We start from the raw sequence: 22,570 nt of genomic DNA on the forward strand, positions 1-22,570 counted from the left end.
CTTACTTGTCATATCCTCATTATTATTATTTTTCTTAGAGGCAGAGTCTCATCCTGTTGCCTGGGCTGGAGTGCAGTGGCACACCCATAGCTCACAGCAACCTCAAACTCCTGGGCTCAAGAGATCTTCCTGCTTCAGTCTCCCAAGTAGCTGGGGCTATAGGCACATGACACTACACCTGGCTAATTTTTTATATTTTATAAAGACGGGGTCTCACTACATTGCCCAGGCTGGTCTCAAACTCCTGGCTCAAGCAATTCTCCTGCCTCAGCCTCCCAAAGTTCTGGGATTACAGGCATGAGCCACCATGCCTGGCCATATCCTTATATTTTTTGTTGTTTGTATCCTGTGTCTATTATAATCTCATGTTACAGTTAGAAAATACAGATATTTTAGCATATATGCAACCAATATGCTAAGTTGTAAATGATAAAGATATGGTGAAAAGCATTAGTTAACACTGAAAATGTTAATGTAATTAATATAAAATACTTCCAAATCAATTAAAAAATGAACAAAAGGTATAAATATACTTCTCACCAAAAAAATGTATTGTTCATAAACAAAAAGATCTTAACATAATTTATAAACAGAAATATTTATCAACAAAGAGACAGTATTTTGTACCTATCTTACTTGCAAGGTTTAACTTTGATATTACCAAGTATTAGAAAGAATGGGAAATATTTAATAACAGAGCTTATTACTCATTGATAGCAGGAGTATAATTTGTGTTTTTACTTTGGGTAACAGTTTGTCATTATTTTGTGAAGTAGAACATTCACATGCCCTACAACCCACAAATTCCTCCCTGGGTATGTACCATAAGAAAACAATTGCACATATAGATCAAGAAACAGTAACAGGAAGGTCTGTTGAGCCACAGTTGTGAATAACTGCTGGTCTCCTCAATTGTGCTTAACAGCTATTCATGGACTTTTCTGAGAAAATTGACAATAATGAACATGATTCAGCTTTGGAACATTCAAGTGGAAGTTTAGTAAATGACAACTCAACTTTTAAACTAATTCACTGTGTAAATTATTTTTATATCCCTGGGAGTCTGGCGAATGTCTAACTCAGTTTGCCTTGCTACAAATACATGTTCGCCTACGTGATGTATTATTTAGTCTTGGTTGACTTTGAGCTTTTAAAAGAAGCATCAGGCAGTGCATGATCTTCTTATATTTCCCTTTAACATTCAGCATTCTGTTACTGATTCACAGTCATTTGCATTTAGCTATAATTCACTTTTTTATGACTATAGGTGATCCCATTCTTTTCATGTGATTTTCATGGTTATATGATTTGCTGTTCTCTTTATATATCATAATATATCTGTTATCTGATTCTCGAATTTGATTGGGCATCTTGTATTTTTATTTGCTAAATTTATCATAAATAACATGTTAAGAGACAAAAGTTATGATCAATCCAATTCAAGAGAGAAAATGGAAAAGAACAAGTAAATATCTATATTTGTTTTGTGTTACTATGGAGGAATACCTGAGGCTGGGTAATTTATAAAGAAGTTTATTTGGTTCACAGTTCTAAAGGCTGTACAAGAAGCATGTCACCAGCATCTTCATCAGGTGAGGGCTTCAGGAAGCTTCCATTCATGGTGGAAAACAAAAGGGAGTAGGCATGTACAGAGATCACTTGGTGAGAGAGGAAGAAAGAGAGAGGGTAGATGCCAGGCTCTTTTTAACAGGCAGCTTTTTTGGAAACTAATAGATTTGGTAAATCACTACCAGGAGAATGGCACCAAGCCATTCATGAGGGATCTGATCCCATGACCCAAACACTTTTCATCAGGTCCCACCTGCAACATTGGAGATCAAATTTCAATATAAGGTTTGGAGGCATCAAACATTCAAACTATAGCAATATCACATATGATAGTATTGAGGAATAGTTAAGAATATATGAAATCTGCCACAAGTAAATACTATTTTTAATTAGTAACCTATGTTTTCTCCTGTTATTTGGAATTATTAATTATAATACTAAATTAACAATGTTATAGTAACTTTAAGATCCTTTGAACCACAGGAAAAATTGACCATCTGTCAAGAATATTTACTCTTCAAAGTACTATTGTTCTCCAGTTCTATCCCATTTAAAAAAGAAAATTCAGCTAAGATAAAAAATTTTTAATTTTTTAATCAAATAAATATTGTACATTATAGTTTCCCTTTATTTTATGAATATGGGAATTGAAAAGCTTTTGGTAGCCATCTCTTTGTCTATACCAGAAATGAAATCATATTACTAACTGAAACACTTGAAATCTGCATATTATATTATAAAATAACTATATTATTTACATTTATGTAATCATACTCTCTAAAATCTGCCTGATGGAATACGAATGAATTTAAGTAATTTGCTATTGGACAACTATAGTCCATACGTCTTATTTTATAAACATATCAGACACATTGCATAAGGCCATGGTAAGGAAAACTTATCCAGAAATTCTTATGTGATACTTTTTAAGACTTCTGTAGCTTTTACTTTCTTTCTTTTTCTTGTATTCTTTAATGCAGCAGTACTTGAATGTAACACCATCATTTAAAATAAAAGCATTTATTTGAAATATGATGATTAGAAAGCACTAAGACAATTTGAAGAGTCATTAGACCAGCACAAACTGAACTTCAAAGAAATAATTTGCATAAATATGCAAGTTACAAGATCCCTTTCTTTCTTTTTTTCAGCCATATCTTTTCTAATTTATTGAGTTTTGGGTAGAGAAATACTGCCATTCTTTTCAAAGTCACCTTGTATGCTCTCTTTTTTTATTTTTAAGTTATTAATAGAATTCAGTGACCATTAATTTTTACCTTCTGTTAAAAATTGTTTTTTAAATGTTTTAGTATATGGCCTATGATATAAATCAATAGAATATTATTTTGGCTGTTTACATTTATTGAGCAATAAAGATATGTATGAGGTAGTCTACATGGATTAGTAGGTACTGATTCAATAGTCTTCAAAAGTACCTCATTGAACCATGGCATTTTCTGCATTGAATTGTTTTATAAAATATTCCAGTATCAATAAAAGGCATGGTACCAAAAAATATATATAGAGAGAGAAATCGTTGATTATATTTACACAACATAGATGTTGTGAGTAGCACAAAAGAAATATAATTCAAGCGCTATACTACTTGGGTAGCTAAGAAATTAGAACATGAAAAAATATACAATAAAAGGTTTTATTTAAAAATTTTCTTCATACATACAGTTATAACTATAGAGAACAAAATATGGTTTTGTTTGGAGCTAAAAGAAAAAAAAAAACTATCTATTTTTCTTTTTTTCTTTTCCTCTCATGTGAAGTCAGGCAGTGAAAAAGGGCCCAGCATTGACATCATTCTGTGGACTGCTGTCTTTCCAGCTTCTCTTAATGTCCCTTCTCTTCTTTTCAAGTCAATAGTAACCCTTCTCCCTCCTCCCATCTTCCTAAGGCCAACTGGCTTTTTAAATCCCTTCCTCGTGCTCAAGCCAGGTAATTTAATCATGTGTAGACTGCACTGTGAAGGAAAATATTAGGAAAAATATTCCTAATATATACTTAATTACATGTTGAAAAATTCATATTTTATTTTTCTAGAATGAGACATGACTTTCCTAAACATTTTTGTCAGGTACCAATAAACTAATGAGACTGGCTAGTGAGGGAAGACATACCCTAAATAAATTATACGTAAATGGTGCGTGTGTATGTTTATGTGTTAAGGGAATTTGATGGGGTGGAGTTTGAGAGAGTAGGAAAAGGACTATAGGATCTATGAAGACCTACATTCTTGTTTTCATCATTCTCTAGCTGTTAAAGATGTACCCATTTATACTTTCAGGATTATTCAGCTGAAGTTCCTGAATCAGGATTTTTTTGCAAATAGAGATGCCTATAGACAATTTTACCACCAGCTTGTTCCAAGATCAAGAACAATGCTCATGCCAACTGCACAGTTCCTGCTTTACTGTCATTTCTCAATTTCAAGGCAACCAAATTCTCCAAACCAAGTTGTGTTAATTTTAACCACATCTCTTATTCTCCTCTTGTTCAGTCTTTTCTCAGCCTCGAGCCATACAAATGAATATTTTATATTTTCTGGCACATCTGACATTTAAGTTTGTGTTTAATGATTTCTTGCCATGATCTTTAATATCTGACATCTTGGAACACCATCATTATCTCATTTCTACCTCCAGTTATAATGTTTCTGACAAAGGTGAATCATTGCAATGGAGCCTCTTAATAGGGACATTACTGTGGCAATAAAAGATGTAAATTGCAGTTCTAAACAACCTGGAAGAGCAATCAAGAAACAGTGATCAATTGTTAGATGAACTGCACATATAATTATATACATGTGAGGTCAGATGAATCACTTGAGCTAAGAAGGACAGGGAAGCCTTAAAGGAGAAGGATTGGAATGATATTTTAGAGAAATACAATTTGAATAGGAAAAAGGGAAAGGTGAAGGTATTATAACAGGTGGAGCAGGTTGAACAAACTTATAGGAGGGAGAAAATATTCACATTTAAAGAATAAAAGTAATAGTAAATAATACTCATAATAACTGCATTTTACTGATCCACTCCCGGTAGAACATGTCATTTGAGGGGATTTGTCACTTTTCTTTAGAGGTGATGCATTTGCATTGAGCATAATCTTTCATCTAATACTCTGTATAATTAATTTTAGGCATCTCTCTTAAACTCCAGGCTTTTTATACACAAATCCTGTGCATTTCCTACAGGCTATCCTTCAGGGAGTATAATCATAACATATATGGAATTGGAATGTATAAAATTTTCATCAGAATATGCATGTTTTTCTTTTTTCCCCCAAGTTATAATGTTACAAAAGTAGAGTTCATCCAGTGATAAAAACTTGGAAACCCAGAGTCATTTTGTATACTTCCTTCTTTCTCAGTCTTCAAATCTAATCCTTAGATTCTTTTTTTTTTTTTTTTCATTCACAGTCTCCCTTGTACATGTCCCTTCTCTCACTGCCTCTGCTTCCTCCTTAACTTCTTGGCATTGCTTGTCTAGATTGTCATGAGACAAGCAGATCTCATGACCTCAAGATATAAGCAGATCTAACTCATTTTCTACCCAGCCTCCAAGGTAATATCTCTAAATTTGAATCTGGGTTTGCTGCTTCCTTGGCTTTAGATTTTGCCATTCATGAGAACAGTGATTAGCTCTGCCATATTTATGTTGATAATAATGTATGCATTATTAATATTAACAGTAATTCATGCCACCGTCTCCCACCTTCCTGGGAATTGTTTTAAGCTACTTGTGCATTTTGTGAAGGTTACTCTCACAATGTAGTCTATAACTGCATTTAACTGGAAAACACTGGATCATGAAGTTTTTACTTACGTTACTACCAAATCTATGAGAAGGATGCAATTCTGTTCTTTATACCTCATTGCATTGTCTTCTTTCCTATCATCCATGCTTACCACAATCATTACTTTACCCAAAACTAGCAAAGTGGTAGCCCTTAGGCAGAATCTGGCCCTTATATATATGCACAATGATTGAATTATAATTTAAAACGTCATGAGATTATAAGTTAAAATTTAGATTTCAAACTTTTCTTGAAAAAATTTGGAGAATCAGCACCAATATGTGTACTTTCCTGCAAGACAGTATTTATCTGGGGCTGAGGAGCTATTGCACCTTCTAGACAGACAGCCTGACCACTCCTTTGATACTCTTCTCACTCAGATAGCTTCACTCTTATTCTGCATATCTAGTCATTTAAATCATTTGGGTTTTGGACCTCTGGTCTGCTATCAGCTATAGATATTCATGATGTTTGTTTTATCCTGCCCAGTATCAGATGGAAAAGGCCCTAGCAGACTTCATTTCCCAACTTTGTAGCTTCTTCAGTGTCTACCATGGTGCTTGTCATATAGTGTATGTTCAGTGCATGAGTATGTGTAGAACTGAATGATACACACACATGACATACAACAAAATGCTCCCAAACAGCTTGAAATCACCTGAAATCATGCATTTGTTTCTCAACCTGATTAAATGTCTTGTCTTTTTTGGTTTTATTGGTTTAGTTAATCCCCTGCATATTTATTTTACTTTGTTTATCCCACCTTGCCTTCCTTCAGTGGAAAGTTTCTAGATGGCAGGATTCATTAATTTCATTACCCTTCGTACCATATTGACTGTCAAAGAGTGCACTGGTAGACATCGTTGCTGAAGAATGGGAATAAACACATGTAGAAACCATATCTGTATTTTTTCATTTCAGTGGTAATTAAGTTGTTAAATATGTAGGTAACATAATCACATTATTGGCAATAATAAACTTCCCAAAACACTAATTTGAAGCCATATCAAGTTGAGACTCAACTGGAACTACTTAATGTCTGTAATTAGGATAATGTTGACTAAGGGGTCTCCTGTGGCTACTAGGAAGAATTAATCCCCCCAATGCAACAGATGATAACATCAGTGGCTTATACTAAGAGGGTCTGGCCTAAGATTTCTAGCATTCCTTGGTCCCTTGACTAAGCTGCCAACATGTATTTCCTGCTTGTGTGTCATCAGGCAGTTTGTTTGCTGCACCAGTGACCTGCTCGCAACTCTTTAAATTCAGAGAAGGTTCAGCAGTTTAGGCCCCTGAAAAGATATCTGGAAAGTTTCCCAGTTTGCGTGCTGCATAAGCTGGAGGCAGTATAGTGATAATTAATAAAGTGCCAGACTGGATAATTGTAGGAACTGTAAAAGATACTAAAATGTTGTTACCGGAGGCACAGGCGCACCTGTGAAAGCGTGAAGTTAATTTGTGTGAGGAACATCAAATGGGGATGAGGGAGGTGAGATTTCCATTAAATAATTCAGACCTCAGACAGAGAAGCTCTCTACCAAAAAAAAAAAAAATACCCAAAACCTGCTGGTGAGAGAATGCGAGGCTTATGAAAACAGGCACCTCCCGAATTGTCTTGCTTATATGTTTCTCTGTGACCTTGAGAAAAGTTTAGCAACTGTGATGTTGGAGTTTTCTAATACCCACAGGACAGACATGATGACATTACCTCTTAACCAATTTTTAAATAACAATAGAACATTTGATACTGTCCCCTTAACCATTTCTTTAAGAATACAATTCCTGAGAGTGTAATGTGGGGAGAAATGACCTTGTGTCTACAATGTTACGTTAAATCCTCCCTAGATTAATTTCTATCAAATTGTAATGCACAATAAGTTAATAGAGAGACACAGAGAAAGAGAGAAAATAAGGATACTTAGCTCACATTATTGCCCTGATGACTCCTAAGGATTGTTGATAAGTGCAAAGTTCTTGGTAACTTGCAGATCACATGATAGATGACTAACCAGTAGTAGCTGCAAGTGTCATTGTTGTTATTGCTGTTATTTCCATTATTATTGAAATGGAACTTTTAAAAATTAAAAATGAAAATTCTTGAGATGAATTATTGTCATGAACACTCTTATCTTGGCAAAATCCCCAAATTTTAGCATTGCCGTTAGATGGTATTCCTTTCTGACCACTCCATCCTCTTGCCTATCTGGCTCAGAGATTATGTCATTCCAGCAATAATTCTCTGATACCAATCGGGTGTTCTACTATTCAATTCAGTTCTGATACTAACTCTCTGGAGTTAGGGCAGACCCTACAAGTTTAGGGCAAAATCTCTTAATTTTGACACTAACTACCAAGAATTAGTGCAGACTCCACAGATGAAAAAGCTCAATTCCCCAAGGCTGCTTCCACGTCAGATGCCAGCTGCAAGTCCCAAGTCCTGAGGACACCTGCATTCTGTCCATCTTGGCTGCAAGTGAGAAGGTTCCTGTTACCCTCTTCAGGTTAGATGATTCCTTAGAATAACTCACAGAGCTCCAGAAACAGCTATACTTAGGAGTGTTTATCATAAAGGCAACAAGAGAACAGCTAGATGAAGAGGTACACAGGGTGATGCCCAAAAGGGTACCGAGCTCAGGAACCTCTGTTTTTTTGGAGTTAGGGTACATCACCTTCCCAGTACATTGATGTGTTTGTTCACCAATATTCAGAATATTTTTTTTTAATCAGGGCCTCATTACTTAGGCGTGATTTATTAAATCACTGGCTGGAGGTTCAATCTCAAATCTTTAGCTCTTCGTCCCTATTAAGTCTTGGAGGAGGGCTGCAAGTCTAACCTTATATTCACATGGTTGAGGTCATCTGATGACCAGCCCCACCCTGAAGCTATAAACTACCCCACCCCGTGCAAAAAGTCCTCTTTTGTCTCCTTACCATAAACTCAGATGTTGAAAGGAGTTTGCTATGAATAAGAAAAGACATTTTTATCCCTCAGGAGATTTCGAGTGTTTCTGGACCTCTATGTCAGGAAACAGGGACAAAGAACAAATAATACTTTTTATTATTCCACTCAAACTTCCAAATATTGATTAGTGTGAGTTACCTATCCTAGTCATTGTGTTTTTGGGGTCCCTATGTTAAAAAAAAAAACCCTTACTTCACCCTTTTCTGTTCTTCATAGAGAGGAATCTTGTGGAAACCACCCTCCCATAAGGTGCACAAAATTATTTATGTATAGATTTATATGCAAATACCATGCAAGTTATCTCATTTGCTTAAAATTCAGATGCAATTTATTTTGAATTTTTTAAAATATATTTTGGAGGTTTTTGATGTATCAATTCGTTTGCCCTCTCTTTAAATATGAATTAGACAAATATCTCTATTTCAAATACAATCATTTCTCCATCCTCAATATATTTCTCTTTTGTTGTGTAGTTTAAATTCCTTCTGCCACCAAGTCCGCTCAATTATTAGATTACAGGTTCAAAATCAGTCAGGTACAGTGTAGTTGTTATTTGACATCAAATAGAGCAATCAGTTATGTATTAGTGTTTTAATCTGTTTCACCTGGGAGTTTCTTTTAAAGAGAGTAATCTTTATTGCAAGTGTCATCTTTATTTATAAATATTCAACCAGTAAGAACACAGAAACAGAAAATCATGACAAACAGAATGCCAATATTTCTTTTCATTTTAATACCACATGCAACTATAAAAGCATTTTGTTTACTGAAAATTTTCAATGACCTTTTGACCTTTTTTTCCTAACAATAAAAATATTAACATACTCTTTAAGGTATAAAATGTAGAAAAATGTATTAACAATTTTTTCTTACTGAAATGTCTAAGATGACCATTCTAAGTTTTTATATCCATCTGAATAATCATACATACATGCATACATATGCATATATATAATGTAAAGCATGCCTTTGGCTGAGAGTGCAATGTGTCGCGCCGCAGTTGCCAGCAAGTACGACACGACCAGTTGGAGTTCTTCCAGCAGTAGTTTAATGAGGCACCTACAACAGTTACATGGCGAGAGACCTCGAACAGGAAATGCAAGCTGCTTTTATAGCCCCGGATAGGTGTGTCCCACAGGCGTGTCCCACAGGGATAGGTGGAGGGCCTGACTATGCATGTCCTGGGCGGATACACTAGGAGGCCTAGACCGCTCCCCACAGCAATGGACTCCCCAAGGCTAATTGAGCTGCTCAAAGTTAAAACAGAGCCAGGTGACCATAGTTGGGTGAGGGAGCAATCAAGTATGCTGTTCTCAGCAGGATGTAAAAGTGTCCCTGGACCTCCCTTCCTACAATCAAGCCAAACCAATTCCTGTTGTCAGTGCTAAAATAAACTATGCCAGAATCTCCCTCAGACCCTGCTCCACCAGCAGTTTGAAAGAAACATCTGACAGAGACTTCTGGTTTGGGAATTGAAAACCACCCAATCAGGGCTCAATTATTTAACCAATCAGAACTGGACAAGTTTGTATCCTTCATTTGTATAAATGGACCTGATTGAGAATCGGGCAGCAAACTTTTCCTCTTTCAGCCAACACTGCTTTGTTCTCTGGAGAGCGCACTTTCACTTGTACTGAAGGCTGTTCCTCCCCAGTCTGCACAATTTTTTCTATAGAAAATTAATAAAGCTCTCCCTTTTCTTCCGAAGATCTCATGGTCTTTTGTTAATAATAAGAGTGAAGATTCCATTTCTGTAGTGCTATGAGAATTGAGATCTTTTTTGATATTCATATATCCAAATTCCTGTTAAAATCTATGTTATTAAGCTTTTAAGATAACACTTTCTTTTTTTTTTTTTTTTTCCCTAGGTAACCTTCAAAGCCTCAAGACATTCAGTTTCACCGGATTTAAAATATGTTCTTCTGGCATATGATGTCAAACAGGTAAAGGAGTAATCTTTGAGAAAATTTTTTCTTGTAATGCATTGAGGTGACAACTCATAACTTAGCCATCTACTCACCTCGGGAAAATCTGGCATGTCTAGTAATTACAGGAGGACACTGAAGACTACTTTGCACAAGAGAGGGTTGTAGATAATGTCCTTTCTTCCATACCTGGCTAGCAAATAATTGTGATAATTTGTCAGGTGCCTGTGCTGATCTAAGTCATCTCTTTTCAGAGGGGAAGGTGGCAGCTTTTAGCAAATCCAACAAATGGGGAATTCTGAAATCTTCAGGATATACATACTTGAGTGTTCCCTGTATGTACAGATTAGGGACTTTTCTACTGGCTGTGCCCTGAGCTCTAATGTATATTGGGAAAAGACTGGTGAAAACATTGATTCAGGTTGTGGTCAATGGATTATTTGGCGGTATTTGAATGTGAGCTTTGGTGTTGTAGAAAATTCTGGTGAGAAATTAATTCTGAAGGAATGAAGTATTCTAATTGCAATTAGTGTTTCAACATTCCATGTTAGCTCCAAAGCACAATTAGAGCAATATGTGTGGTTGTTGAGTATTTTGTACTTAAATATAATTCACACGGTTAAAAAGCAAAGTAAATGTTGAAAAGGCAATTCAGCAGATTAGTATCTGTAAAGAATAAATGATTGGAAATCATTCAAGAAAGTTTATGAGCTTGAAGAAGGACAATAAAAATTTATGGACTTAAGGCAGGAAGCCTCATATAATGCTTTGAAAGCCTGTGAACACATGAAATTTCACAGTTCAAAAGACCTGCTATTTGATTGTTTTAGTCTTTTGGAATATACATGTGCTATATTTTTTAGAGGAGTTTTTTTTTTTTATTTAAAATAATTGATTTACATTGAAAAAGACAGGAAGATTATAATCAAAGGCATCTTTTCTTATTATATATTTTGGCCTTTTCCCTTAACATTTGTTCTATGTTATCTTTATTCATTGAGATTTTGTAAACCATATGCTATAGTAAGAAAAATAATTGACTTTATAAAGAAAAATGTTACAATAGCCTAAAAAGTTTTTAGCATAACATTATCGATCTGAATAATTTAAGCTTGAAATGATTGTTATATTAAATTGATCATGAACTTTTTTAAAAAATCAGGTTTTAGTGGCTATAGTAATCAAGACTGGAACTGGCAGGGTTATAGACACATAAGTCAATGAGAAAAAACAGAAAACACAGAAATAGACCCTCGCAAATAGACCTAATGGGTTTTTGGCAAAAATGCAAAACAATTTAATGGAGGAAAGATACTCTTTTCAACAAATGGTGCTGGAGTAATTGGGTATCCATAGGCAAAAAACAAAACAAAACGAAAAACCTACAACAAAACTAAACACCATGTTGGTCTAAGTCTCACACCTTATAGGAGTTCAAAATGGGTCATGAATTTAAATGTAAAATGTAAATCTATAAAACTTTTAAGAAAAAAATAAAAAATGTTTGGGAGCTAAAGTGGTGGAAAAGTTAAACTGTTTATTAATAGCACAGTCCACAAAAGAAAAAAAAAAAACTATTGCTCTGTGAAAGACCTCATTATGAGGATAAAAACACAAGTTATAGTCTAGAAGAAAATATTTGGAATTCACATATATGACAAAAGACCAAAGTTCGTATATAAAGAATTTTTAAGACTGAACAGTTTAAAACAACAAATATAAAACATAACTATGTCAATCAGAAAATAGGCCCAGACATGAAGAGACATTGCACTGAAGAAGATATACAAATGGCAAACATGCACATGAAACTACTTCAAAATCATTAGCTGTTAAATATTTATTTAAATTAAATTAAAACCACAATGAAATATGACCACAAATCTATCAGAATGGCTATAATTAAATAAAAACAAAAGAAAAAAAAACAGTGACAACACCAAATGATGGCAAACATGCAGAGAAACTGGATGACCCATACATTGCTGTTGGGAATGTATAATGTTATAGCTACTCTGGAAGATATTTGATGCTTTCTTTAAAAACTAAGCATGCAACTGCCATCTGACCCAGCAATTGCACTTTGCTGGGCAATTAATTGCTCTATGGCATTTGTCCCAGAGAAAATTTTATGTCCACACAAAAACCCGCACACAAATATTTATGGCAGTATATTTATAATAATCAAGAACTGAAACAACCCAGATGTTCTTCAGTGAGTGAATGGTTAAACAAATTGTGGTACATGGATACCATGGAATACATATTCAGCAATAAAAAGGAACAAGCTTTTGACGTACGCAGCAACCTTGATGAATCTCCAGAATTATGCTGCGTGAAAAAAGCCAGTCCCAAAATATGTTTGTTTGCATGATCCCATTTATATAACATTCCTGAAAGGATGAAATTACGGAAATGGAGAACAGATTAGTAGTTACCAGGGGAAAAGGAGGGAAGTGGGAGTGGCTTTTTTTTATTTTATAGAACAACAAGAGTGGTCTTAGTGGAGATAGAATTGCTCTGTATCTTGATTATATAAATGTCAATATCCTGGTTGTTGTCTTATACTAGAGTTTTGCAAGATGTTACCATTGGGGCAAACTGGGTAAAATATACATGAGATCTCCCAGTATTATTTCTTACAACTACATGTGAGTCTATAATTATCTCAAAATTAAAGATATTAATTTATAAAAAGCTGTAATTAAAGAAAATTTCCTAAAATAAAACTTAATTTTTAGAAAAATCAGGTTCAACTTACTTCATCAAATGTATGAATTATGAAAAATCTTTGACATTTTTTGCCTCAAACAAGTTAAGGAAAGAAGTGAGAAAGATTTTAGTAACCATTTCCATATTTATAGTTTTATGCAAATCCGATACAGTTTTCAACACTTTGTGGAAAGTTAAATCAGTTAAAAATAGTAAAAGATAATCAATTATTAAACATACTAGTGTTATTAGCTTGAAAGCTTTTGCATCCCTATCCATGTCATTCAATGTCCATCTAGAAGAACAATTTTTAGTATTTGCTTTCAGTGAAGTTGGTTAACTATGCATGAAAAGTAAAACTCTATTTTTATGTCAGACCATCCCAGATAGTATCATTAATGACCATACTGCAACCACAGAAACTGAAGATACGTTTTATCTTATTTTTAAATACTAAATTTTTATAATTTAGGTTTATTTTTAAAAAATATTGACTATAGAGTATAAAACTAGGTTAACTTTTAACATTTTGACAAATTGTCAAGATCATATGAAAAGATAGTTAACAACAAAAATATTTACCTATGGACCAATCTTCATATTCTCATATCTTTTCTTTAATTAAGGAAAAATAAAGATACTTTATGACAGAACAATCTCTGGAAGTAAAAGGATGCTATTATTTTAATAAATAAAAAAGGATCTAACTAAATTTCATCATTTTATATCACTTCATTCTTTTATTCATTTTATTTATTCATCATCTACCAGGTGCAAATTGCTGGGCTAGACATTATGTGGGATGTGTCTGCATACACATATAAAATTGAACTCTCTCCTTCAGGAAACTTAAATCAGGTAGAGGTAATATGACACAAGCATTTCTATCCTCAGTGTACAGCGTGGAATGATGTATCTATCATATGAATGGTAATATCAAAGCATAGAGAAAATTTCCACTCAAGGTAACCATGTTGGAGAGGGAAGCATATGCTGGGCCTTGAGGAGCAGATAGGTAGAGATGAACAGAAAAGTATTCCAGGTGGGCAGACAATATGGAACTTTAAGGAAGCAGCGTTAAGTCTTTGAGGGGTAGCAGGCAGTTCAGACTAAGTAGGCCATTGGTTGGCAATTCAGAAAGGAAAAGCCAAACCTGTAAATTTGGTTGAGCCCAAATTACAGAAGAACTCATTCTTTTCTATACAGTTTATACTGAGATAGCAATTCGGGGTCATTGATTGTGTTAGAGTAAGTAAATTCCATGATCGCTGTGTGTGTGTGTGTGTGTGTGTATCGCACGCACTTGTGCACGCACATGGCTATAATGTCCATTAACAAAGATGAGAAAAAGCAGTAATACAAAATCCAACTGCCCAAACACAACCATTTAAATTATTTTGGTGTGTTTTATTCCTTGCATTTCCCTTTATGTATGAAAGTAGGGATATAGGAATTATTCTGTATTAAGCATTGTGTTAGGCATATGCTATTATCCCTATTTTAGAGAGGAGAAAAGCTATTTTCAGAAAATCTGGAAAATGTAGGATCAGACAGATTTTGAAATTTACCCAAGGTTTTTCAATTGGGAAGAAATAGGTGTGCACCAGTGAAGTGGCCTGCACTTTGGTTTCATCTTTATCTTCATTATAAGGCAGAAGGTCTGAACAAGAAAAGCTCAAAGGCTGGATTTCCAAAACTTACATATTTTCCTATTATTGGACCTTAGTTTTGCTAATATTCCGGTTTAAAAAAGTTTTGAAAATATTTTTCGTATATTCCTTTTTCCCTGAATTTAATATTTCAGTGGGATGCATTTTCAGACATGCAATTTTTGAATGAAAGGATATAGCATATATCTTTAACGAAGTGAAGTTCACATAACAGAAAATGAACTATGTTAAAGTTCATAATTCAGTGACTTTTAGTACATTCACAATGTATGTAAACACCACCTCTACCTAGTTTCAAAATACTTGAGTCAACCCTACAGAACACCCCGTGCCAATTAACCAGTCATTCCCTATTCTGCCCACTCTCTGGTAATCAGTATTCTGATTTCTGTCTCTATGTATTTACCTATTTTGGATATTTCCTATAAATGAAATCATAGTCTATGTAATCTTTTTGTCTGACTTCTTTCACTTAGCATGTTTTCAAGATTTATGCACATTGTAACATGTATAGTATGTCATTCCTTTTTATGGTTGAATAATATTCCATTGTATGTGTGTACCACAATTTGTTTATCTATTGATGAACATTTGGGGTTTTCCCATTTTTTGACTGTTACGAATAGAGCTGCTATGAACGTGTATGTACAAGAATTTTTTAAATATCTGTTTTGTGTTTTGAGGGTATATATTGAGGAGTAGAATTGCTGGATCATATAATTCTAAGTTTAATTTTTTGAGGAACCACCAAACTGTTTTCCAATGTGGCTGCACCATTTCACATTACCACCAGCAATATACTAAGAGTTCCAATTTTTCTATATCCTCACCAATAATGTTTATTTTCCATTTTTCTTATTATAGCTATTCTAGCATGTATGAATTGGTTTCTCATTGTGGTTTTTTTGATCAACAACTGACTTCTATGGGTTCTTTATCGGGGTTCTGTATATTACTTAGTCTGTGTTTGTGGAACTAAAGCAGTCATTCTCGATCCTGGCTGTACATTAGAGTCACCCAGAGAGTTTTAAAAATTATTAATGCAGAGATCCTTCCCTGCAGAAACTCTGATTTAATTGGTCTGGGGTATAGCCCTAACTTTAGAGTTTTAAAAACTCCCCAGGAGATTGTAATGGATAACCTGTGTTAAAGACCACTGAGTTTAAGTGAACGGGTCTCTTCCACCTGTTGAAGACTTTCAAGATGTCAGAAAAAAAAAAAAAAGAATAGAAATAAAAATAAAAATAACAACATTTTTATAGTACATCTGCTTTGTGTCAAAGGTTTTTTTTTTTTTTTTTTTTTTGTACAACCCTGATTCTCACAACCTCCTTAATTCTTAACATACAAGAGCAGTTTGTGTTATTCTTATTTTATTGATGAAAACACAGAGGCTAAGGAGACTCCCCAAACTTGCCTAATATGATTCAGGATTGAAAACTTTTCTTCTGAAACAGTGGGTTGCAATGTACAGGCTCAGCATAGCATCATCGTAGCCTGGAAACTTATTAGAAATGCAGATTCTCTGGTTCCAGCCCAAAGCCATGGAAACAGAAATTCTAGGAGTGAGGCAATCTGAGGTTTGACAAGCCCCCCCAGGGGATTCTGATGCACATTCAAGACTGAGAACCAGTGGTTCAGAGGAACTAATTTCTTAAAACACAAGAGCTCTACCTGAGAACAAAGCTAAACAACCAGAACTTAACCATATATAGGACAGAGATTTAGAGAAAATATCATTTAAGAAAGACAATCTACCATTTTCTTCTTTAATGTTTCACAATCATTTGTTCCTGGATTTAATGTCCAATTGTTCCTTTCTGACCTTGAACACTGGTCTTGCCCAATTTACCCTTCAAGGTTAATTCTTGATCTGTCATATTATAATTACAGATGGTGTAGTGGGGTGTGCATAAAATTTGGAGCGAAATATGCATTTAAAGTCAAATTATTCATATTTAAATTTTTATGGAAGTGTAACATACATGCAGGAGCGTGTACATATTATGAGAATAGTCTGATGAATTTTTATGAACTGAACAGAGCCCTGGGAATGTCAGCCAGATAAAGCAGCAAAACGTTGCTCTACTCAATTGCTACCCATCACGAGGGAGAACACTGTCTACATCTGTAAAGATTAGTTTTGCCTGTTTTTGTACATTAGGTAAATAGATTCATATAATAGGTACTCTTGCATAGCTCCTCTTTTGCTCGACAATACATTTATAAAATTTATCCATATTTTTTAATACTTGGGTAATAGATTTAATACTTGTATACGATTGTTCACTCTCACTACTATATAGTATTCCATTGCACATATCACCATTTTTCCACTCTACTGTTGATTAGACTGTAAAAAACATGTACATGTACTTGAATAATAGATTATTATGTGGATTATTTCTCTGATCATTCCTTTTCCCATCCACTAGTCTGCTTCTCTTTTGGCACCTATTTTTAAAAGGGATCCTATGAAAGGGGGAAAACATTTGTTGAGTACTAATAGTGTATCTACCAGGGGAAGTATGTTTGTCAGTTTAAACCTCCCAAAGTCCCTGCTCTTTGGCTATTGACATCAAGATTTATAGAGAAGGGGGAATTGGAGATGTTAACTAACTTGCTCAAGGGCTCCACTTCACAGCTGTAGAGCTGGGACTCAATCCCATTTTTCTAGCTCCAAAATCTTTTGATTACACTGTCATTTTGAGAAAATTCTTATGTATCTTCATAGATTTATTCTATACTCTGACATTATTTTCCCGTTTACTTGAAATCATATCAACTGGATTCTAACTAATTAATGGGAAGAAAAATGAAATTTGTATTACATATATTATTTTCAATACTCAGTATGTATTATATTTCTCTAGGCTATACAGGCTACACAGGGAATAGACTTTATTTTTGTATCTGTTTATTTGAAATTGTTTCTCAGAAATTGCCAACTAAATCATTGTGGGGTGGTTTTCAATGCCATAAAATTAAAATATTTTTAAAGAAAAAAAGCATTCCAAAATATGACAAAATCATGATATGATACAACCTTGATGATCAGAAATATTTGTGGTGAAGATTTGTCATCTTGTATTTTGACATTTCTCATATCAGACTAAATTATTTTTCTGTTATTCTGAATTATGTTATATAAACAGTTTGAATTTAGTCATAAAACTTTTATTTTATATATTATCCCAATATATTTGGAATTATTGGTCCATTGAAATTAATAATTGCATTTAAGCCCTTCTTAATAAGTGATGTATAACATTTTATTAAAGACAAAGGTGAAGTAGAAACTAACTTTCTAAAAATTCTCTTTAAAGTAATTCTCAGTTATGGAGTTCTCATTTGGATTTAAAATACACATTAAGTGGACAAATTAACTATTTATTTTACAGTATCAACTTCTTTTTTATTATGTCCTATGTTTGTGGTCAGAAACTTTAATTAAATTTACCATTGTTTCAGCAGAATTAGAACTGTCCTTTATGCATAATGGGACATAAATCTGCATAAGAATTAGATTTTTCCAAGTACAAAAGTAAAAGTTGAATGAATCCTTTAAACTTGTCTAGTAGAGGGAACAAATCAATTACACCTGGGCTACATCTGTCATGTTGGTCTCTGTCCTCTAAAGTTGATGCTCTGCAAAAGAACAATATTATTAATCCTCTGGAGTCAGATGAAATTGTTTCAGTTTAGGTCTCTACTAGTTTGTAGCTCTGTAGACAAAATCCTTTTTATGATAAATATCTATTTTAACTAAGAAGTAATCACTAAAATGAATCCTGCATGCACTACTGCTTGAAAAAGTAACTGTACTCTAGTGAATTATCTAATTAAATTCTGGGCCTTAATACTTCAGTGCTTTACAATTACAGACACATATTAAAGAAGTCTGTAAGAGTACATGATCTGGTCCTGGGATTGTCTAGCCCGTTAAGCTAGACACTGTAAGCTTCATATACTTGGGGTGCACTAATATTTCAAATAATCTTATTAATAATAAACTCACGGAAAGTACAGTGTGGGAAAGTGACTGGATTTAAACATATGGGACTTGGAGTTCATCCTGAAATCCTTTTGCCTTCTGGTTCCCATAGAAAGTGCACCTTTCCTTGTTTGTAGCTGCTGCTGCTGCTAAACTGCCTTTCTACTTAACTTTCTTCTTCCTGAAGGGAGGTAATAAGGCATGAAAAATATGTTAGTATCAATTTTAGATTTTTTTTCTTGGTTAAAGCAAAAAAATCAAAAGTCCCTAGGAGGGAGGGATAAAAAGAAGGAAAGAAGGAAGGAAAGCAGGAAGGAAACTTGAGAAACATTTTTGGAAACCGGTATTTACAACTTTTCCTTTTTGTGATAGCTATTAATGTTTTTATCAATTTATCAACTGCAGTTGAACCACATGCTCTGAAATAGCATTGTTCTTTTCATTTTGAAAGTACTCTATGTCTATTCTAGAGAATCCAAAAATACTGAAAAAAGCAAAGGAGATAAATGTAATCTCTATCTCCACCTCTTATAGAGAAAACCACTGTTAATATAATGGTTTATCTCACCCAAGTCTCACTTACTGTCATTAGTATATATGTTTTTCCATTTACAGTCAAAAAATCATAAGAATAGTATAATACAGTTTACTATTCTTCACATTACACTATGAACATTGTCCCTTGCCTTAAATATGTTTCAAAAATGTTATTTCTGATGGCTCTACGATCGTTTCGTGAGGTTATATCATAATTAATCTATCCATCTTCATTTCTTTGCTATTTAGAGCACTTTAATTTATCACTATTGACTAGTTACGGTGTAGAATAGAAACAGTTTGAAATTCCCTTTTGGTTCATGATGCTGTTTTACAAGACTTTAATGGTTATTCTAAAGTAAAGAAATAAAAATAAATTACAAAAATATTTACCAATAGGAGAATCTGTGATATGTTCCCACTGAAAGCTTACTGATTCATATTCATTCTCCACTTTAAGTGCACATATCTTAGCTCAAGTCATTGAGAAAGCATGCCTATTAAAAATAAATATACACTTTCAATGTCAAGTAATTGCTTCAGTTATTCTGGTAAAATTACACTAGAAATAATGAGTAGAATTAACAAGTGGTGGAGTTAAAGTAAGTTTCTAGGCATCAGAGTTATTTAGTGAGACATATCTAAAAATTGTTACTTCCCAAGGCAGTCTTTTAAGAGTAAAACATAATGAAGTCATCATTTGTATCTTTTCACAGGTAGTTGATTTCTATTGAAAGCATGTCTTGTTCTCACCTGAAACTGTGAGATGCAGACCCCAGCTTGCTTCTTTAGATTTGCATATGTTTATGTAGGCAGATGTAGGACATTCTTAGAATAGGTGCCTTTATATATAATTGTATCAAGTCAGTGGACTCTTTAGTTCAGCAGATAGGTCCTTGGGTATATCTGGTATTTATTTTTACTACCTATGGATAAATATCTAAGGCAATAAAATAATCTATTTTTAGTTATGTTGTGTTGGTTGGCAAAAAAATCATTTTGTACATGGGGTTCCACAAAATAGTAATAAGCATAATATAAAGAAAAAATAAAGTGAGTCCACATATATTTGGGAAATATTAGGTTGAATTTGAGTTAAGCATTTTTCTCTATTGTGAGACTTCATAGAGATTTTAATAATTTACTGTGTTATAGTTCATCAAATGGAAGAAAACATACTCATTACACCCTAAGCTTACTTGTTTACACATCACTGTTTTTTTTTCTTTTCATGGATCTGTTTATGGTAATAGAAAAAAACATATTTGGGAATAGTTTATATAAGCAAAATACTATAATGCTGAGTGATAAGATCTTGTTTTGGTTACCTAGCGATGCTGCATGAATGCGAAACTTCATGGCATAAAAGAGTACTTTATTGTGATCATGGATTCTGTGGATCAGGAATTGTGGAAGAGGGTGGCTGTGCATGTCCCACTTGAGGTCTAATGTGGGACTGTGGTCTAGACTGTGAGCCCGCAGTCATCTAAAGGCTTGACTGAGCTGGAGGATATACTTCCAAAGTGGCTCGTTCGCATGCTGGCAGGTTGATATCAATTGTTGGCTGAAAGCCTCAGTTTTTCTCCACATGGGTTCTCCAAAGGGGCACTTCAGTGTCCTCGTGGGATGGCGTATAGCTTCCCCCAGGGAGGGTGATCCAGGGGAGCCAGGCAGAGTTCTGAGTGCCTTTTCTTACCTAGCGTTGGAACTCATAACCCATCACTATCACTATAGTCTGTTTGTCACACAGGAGCAGCTGTGATTCCAGGTGGGAAGGGAGCACACTAGGCCGTGGAAATCAAGAGATTAGAGTCACTGATGGCTGTCTTGGCTACCACAGATGCTGAGATGAAGGAACTAAATTGCATGAAGGCTTTGGATAATACATCAGGAAATCACTGCAGAGTTTATGCTGTGTGCTAGTGAAGTTAGGTGGCTTCGAAGCTGGCCAAATAGCCATATCCAGAGAATTGTGATTAATTTATATTCTGTTTGAGGGCCTTTACCAATATATCACAAGCCTTTATTATTTTTATGACCTTTTTCTATTCCATATGCTTAAATGAGTTTTCAATAAATAAAATACAATAAAAGCATATTTATCACAGTTTTTAATGAGCAAACTAGAATGGAGAGTTGATATACAGATAATCTACAGAATCAAAATTATAGATAATCTAGATGTAGTAATGCTGACCTGAGTTGACATGATTAAACTTGACGGTGGTTAGAGCAAATTTAAGCATGTGTTTTATAAAAATCTGGTTGTCAAAATATAGGATGTAGGATAGTAACTGATACACTAACTTAAGTATTTTTATCAACTACAGCTCAGTGTGAATTTAGGCTGTCGCATGAACTTTAAAAACATTGATATATTTTTAGGTTGAGTTAATAAAATTAAACCATCTAGAACCATGCTGCCAATACTGTAGCCACCAGTCACATGTGTTTGTTGGGCACTTGAAATGTGGTTAGTCCTAAGTGAGGTTCAAAATGGACTCTCCAGATTTTGAAGACTTAGTAAAGACCAGAAAAATGTATAATGTTAATTATGTGTCATATTCATGATATGTTGAAATAATATTTTGGATATACTGAATTAAGTAAAATATATTAATAAATTGATTTAGCCAGTTTCTCTTTACTTTTTTATAAATACAGCTACTAAAAATTTAAACTTACACATGCAGTGCAACATTATATTTCTATTGCTCAGTGCTGACATATACAGGAGATGAATATTCCAGTGTTCTAAATGCTAGCTGTAAAACACCTGGGATACTGTACCCAATTGGACACTATATAGGGGACAATCATAATTCTCAAAGATTTAGCAACTGTGAAGAAGAAATTATAAATGTAATTGTGGAAAGAGAAAATTTGGTAAAATTTTATGTGGGGACAATAATATATATATGTATATCTTCAATATTAAAGGGCTGTCATGGAGAATAGAAATTAGGTAAACTACTTAGCATAAAACTAAGGCTTTAGGTATGAAATGACACCAGGAAGGCAGATTTTGGCTTAGCATACAGAAAGCCTTTCTAACATTTGTTTGTTCACTATCACGGGGCCAGTGTGTGAGGCAGTGAACCTACTTTCTTTAGAAATTCTCAAAAGACAGATGAATAACTGTTGGATGGATGAGCTATGTTGGGATTGTTTAATTTCAGTGTCTTCCATTAATCCAAGAAGAACAATTTTCCCTCTGAAATACATCATATCATAAATACAGGAAGAAAGAGATGTGACTTTCCAACTAATATGTCAACTTTGAAATCTTGCAGATTACAGTCTTTGATTTTTCTTGCTACGAATGTCAATCGAAAGCAGTTGAATCACATCTATCTTGAAAATTATCAAATACAGGATAACTTTTGAGAAAACA

General features: G+C 34.0%; 1 protein-coding gene across 2 annotated transcripts in view; it reads left to right on the plus strand.

Annotated features, from left to right (window-relative positions):
• Positions 1–22,570, plus strand: part of DPP10 (dipeptidyl peptidase like 10) — a 636,385-nt gene that overhangs the window by 318,425 nt on the left and 295,390 nt on the right. For both annotated transcript variants that reach the window (XM_069473429.1, XM_069473419.1), the window contains one exon: positions 10,207–10,281. In XM_069473429.1, the coding sequence (XP_069329530.1) occupies positions 10,207–10,281 (75 nt within the window). The remainder of the gene's footprint in view (positions 1–10,206; positions 10,282–22,570) is intronic.

This window comes from Eulemur rufifrons, chromosome 1 (genome assembly GCF_041146395.1).
Source record: "Eulemur rufifrons isolate Redbay chromosome 1, OSU_ERuf_1, whole genome shotgun sequence".
Classification (NCBI taxonomy): Eukaryota; Metazoa; Chordata; class Mammalia; order Primates; family Lemuridae; genus Eulemur; species Eulemur rufifrons.